This window comes from Argentina silus (genome assembly GCF_951799395.1).
Source record: "Argentina silus genome assembly, chromosome: 9".
In the NCBI taxonomy this organism is placed as follows: domain Eukaryota; kingdom Metazoa; phylum Chordata; class Actinopteri; order Argentiniformes; family Argentinidae; genus Argentina; species Argentina silus.
The window spans coordinates 4,533,049-4,535,396 of NC_139663.1; the positions used below are offsets into that span (position 1 = coordinate 4,533,049).

General features: G+C 41.9%; 1 protein-coding gene across 1 annotated transcript; it reads left to right on the forward strand.

Annotated features, from left to right (window-relative positions):
- Positions 1-647: 647 nt before the first annotated feature.
- On the forward strand, positions 648-1,669 carry LOC310809430 (dexamethasone-induced Ras-related protein 1-like; the record flags this gene model as incomplete). Its single annotated transcript, XM_083676684.1, has 2 exons — positions 648-921; positions 1,143-1,669. Exons 1-2 carry the CDS (start codon positions 651-653, stop codon positions 1,667-1,669), a joined length of 798 nt encoding a protein of 265 aa, XP_083532810.1. The 5' UTR covers positions 648-650.
- Between the last annotated feature and the right edge of the window lie 679 nt (positions 1,670-2,348).

Sequence of the window (2,348 nt, forward strand, 5' to 3'; positions counted from 1 at the left end):
TGCTAATTTGCAGCTGGCATGACATATTCAAAGAAAATAAAGATTAAATGTATAATTTTAAAAAGAGTAGGTAATGTACACTCACCGAACACGTATTAGGAACACCTGTACACTTTTGCAATATAGAAAGTTAACAATTGCATTTTTATTTTACAATTGCCTCTGCTGGATAAAAACTCGTTTACTTTGATAACTGCACTTTATGTGACTCATTATTTTCGTATGAAGTTCAATTCATAAATCCCTGCATGCACAACCGTAGGGATTAGAGAGGATGTTGTTGAATTAGGCCTACACACTTCTAACCAGTTTTTTTTTTTTTTTTATGTATTTTGTATTTACATTTATATTGATATTTCCTAACAGTCGCCACATTTTTCTCTGCTGACACAAAAGGTGTCGACAGATTGACGCAAAAACAAGAGCGTAGTAATAACTTCAGGTTTTCTGCCTCAGACCGAAGCGTAATGCATGACGCGCTGGGGGGAGTGGTTGGCATCGCCAATATAAACCCATCCGACTCCCATCGAGACTAAGAAAGCAGTTGTGCTTACATAGACATACAGTGAACCGTCTCAGTAGCTGATAGGGCTTGCACTCAGCGTCTTACGCTCACACCAATTCAATTTGTGTGTGCAAACCTTGCAAGCATGATCAAGAAGATGTCGCCTTCCGAGAATGAATTTGACATCCCGGCCAAAAACTGCCACAGGATGGTGATTCTGGGCTCCACCAAAGTTGGAAAGACAGCCATCATCTCCCGGTTTCTGAACGAGAGATTCGATGACCAGTATACGCCGACCATCGAGGACTTTCACAGGAAATTCTACAGCATTAAGGGAGATGTGTACCAGTTGGATATTTTGGACACCTCTGGAAATCACCCCTTCCCCGCAATGAGGAGACTCTCTATTCTTACTGGTAAGTTTGAATTGGATGAATGGGCAAAGATCTGATGGAAATTAATGATTGCATCCTGCAGAATTATGTTCAACCATAATTCGTAAAAAAAAAAAAAAAAAAAATCAAAAAAATCTTTTTTGCCAAATGTAGTACATTATATGCATGAAAACTTGCTTGTGCACATATGCATAATGTTGCTTGGTGTCTTGATATTAACTATACTTTTTCTCTCTTCTCAGGTGATGTGTTCATCCTGGTCTTCAGTCTAGATAACAGAGAATCTTTCCAAGAGGTGCAGCGCCTGAAGCGACAGATTTACGAGACCAAGTCCTGCCTAAAAAACAAGACCAAGGAGAAAGTGGACGTGCCGCTGGTCATCTGCGGTAACAAGTGTGACCGGGAGTTCAACCGGGAGGTTCAGGTGGAGGAGATTGAGCAGTTGGTGGCCGGGGACGAGCAGTGCGCCTACTTTGAGATCTCGGCGAAAAGGAACACTAACGTTGACCAAATGTTCCAGACTCTTTTTACCATGGCCAAACTGCCCAGCGAGATGAGCCCGGACAGTCACCGGAAAGTTTCCCTACAGTATTGTGAAGTGCTGCACAGAAAGTCTTTCAGAAATAAGAAGTTCAAGGATGGGGACGCGTACGGGATTGTGGCACCCTTCGCACGGCGACCAAGCGTGCACAGTGACTTAATGTACATAAAAGAGAAAGCTATCGGTGGAAGCCAAAGCAAAGAGAAAGACAGGTGTGCGATCTGCTAAGGACTTTGCCAGTGCACAGGAGACTTGCTATGAGATGTAGTACAGCAGCGAGGTGCGATTCCCGCGCAGGCTTCTCGTCAGTGTTCGGAGTCCGGGATATCGTAACTCCTCAAACGCATGCTTCAGTGACAGGGGTGTGACTCTCTGTCCTACCTCATGCAGGAACGTGACAATGGGACATCGTCAGTCCGTCTGACATATCCCTTTGAAGACATGGCGCTAAAATGTGATGTGGCTTCAGAGAACCACAGATGTTCTCGTCACCAACATGCTGTAAAATCTGCCTCTACTGAATGGAGAATGTAGCTATAGCCTACCTGGTGGGGCTGGCACATCGGAACACTTGTTTACATTTTGCTATTTTTCTAAATGGGATTGAACTTGAATATTTGCTGCATTATGAACAAATGTTATTCTGAATGTATATTTATTCTTATGTCAATGTTTACTTTTATACATTTAAAATTGAATGGAGAGAAAATAAAACATATATTTGAAAATTACAATACTGTATGTCATCTTTTTGCTGCTGGTGCTAGTGGTAAATATCCATGTTCTCATGTGCTTTCAGTGACTGCCAAATAAGCCAAATCATTTTTAATTCCTCAGTATACTCTGTATGAGAAGTGGTTGGCTAACTATTGTCAATATCAGGTTTAAAACATGGAGCCACAAAACA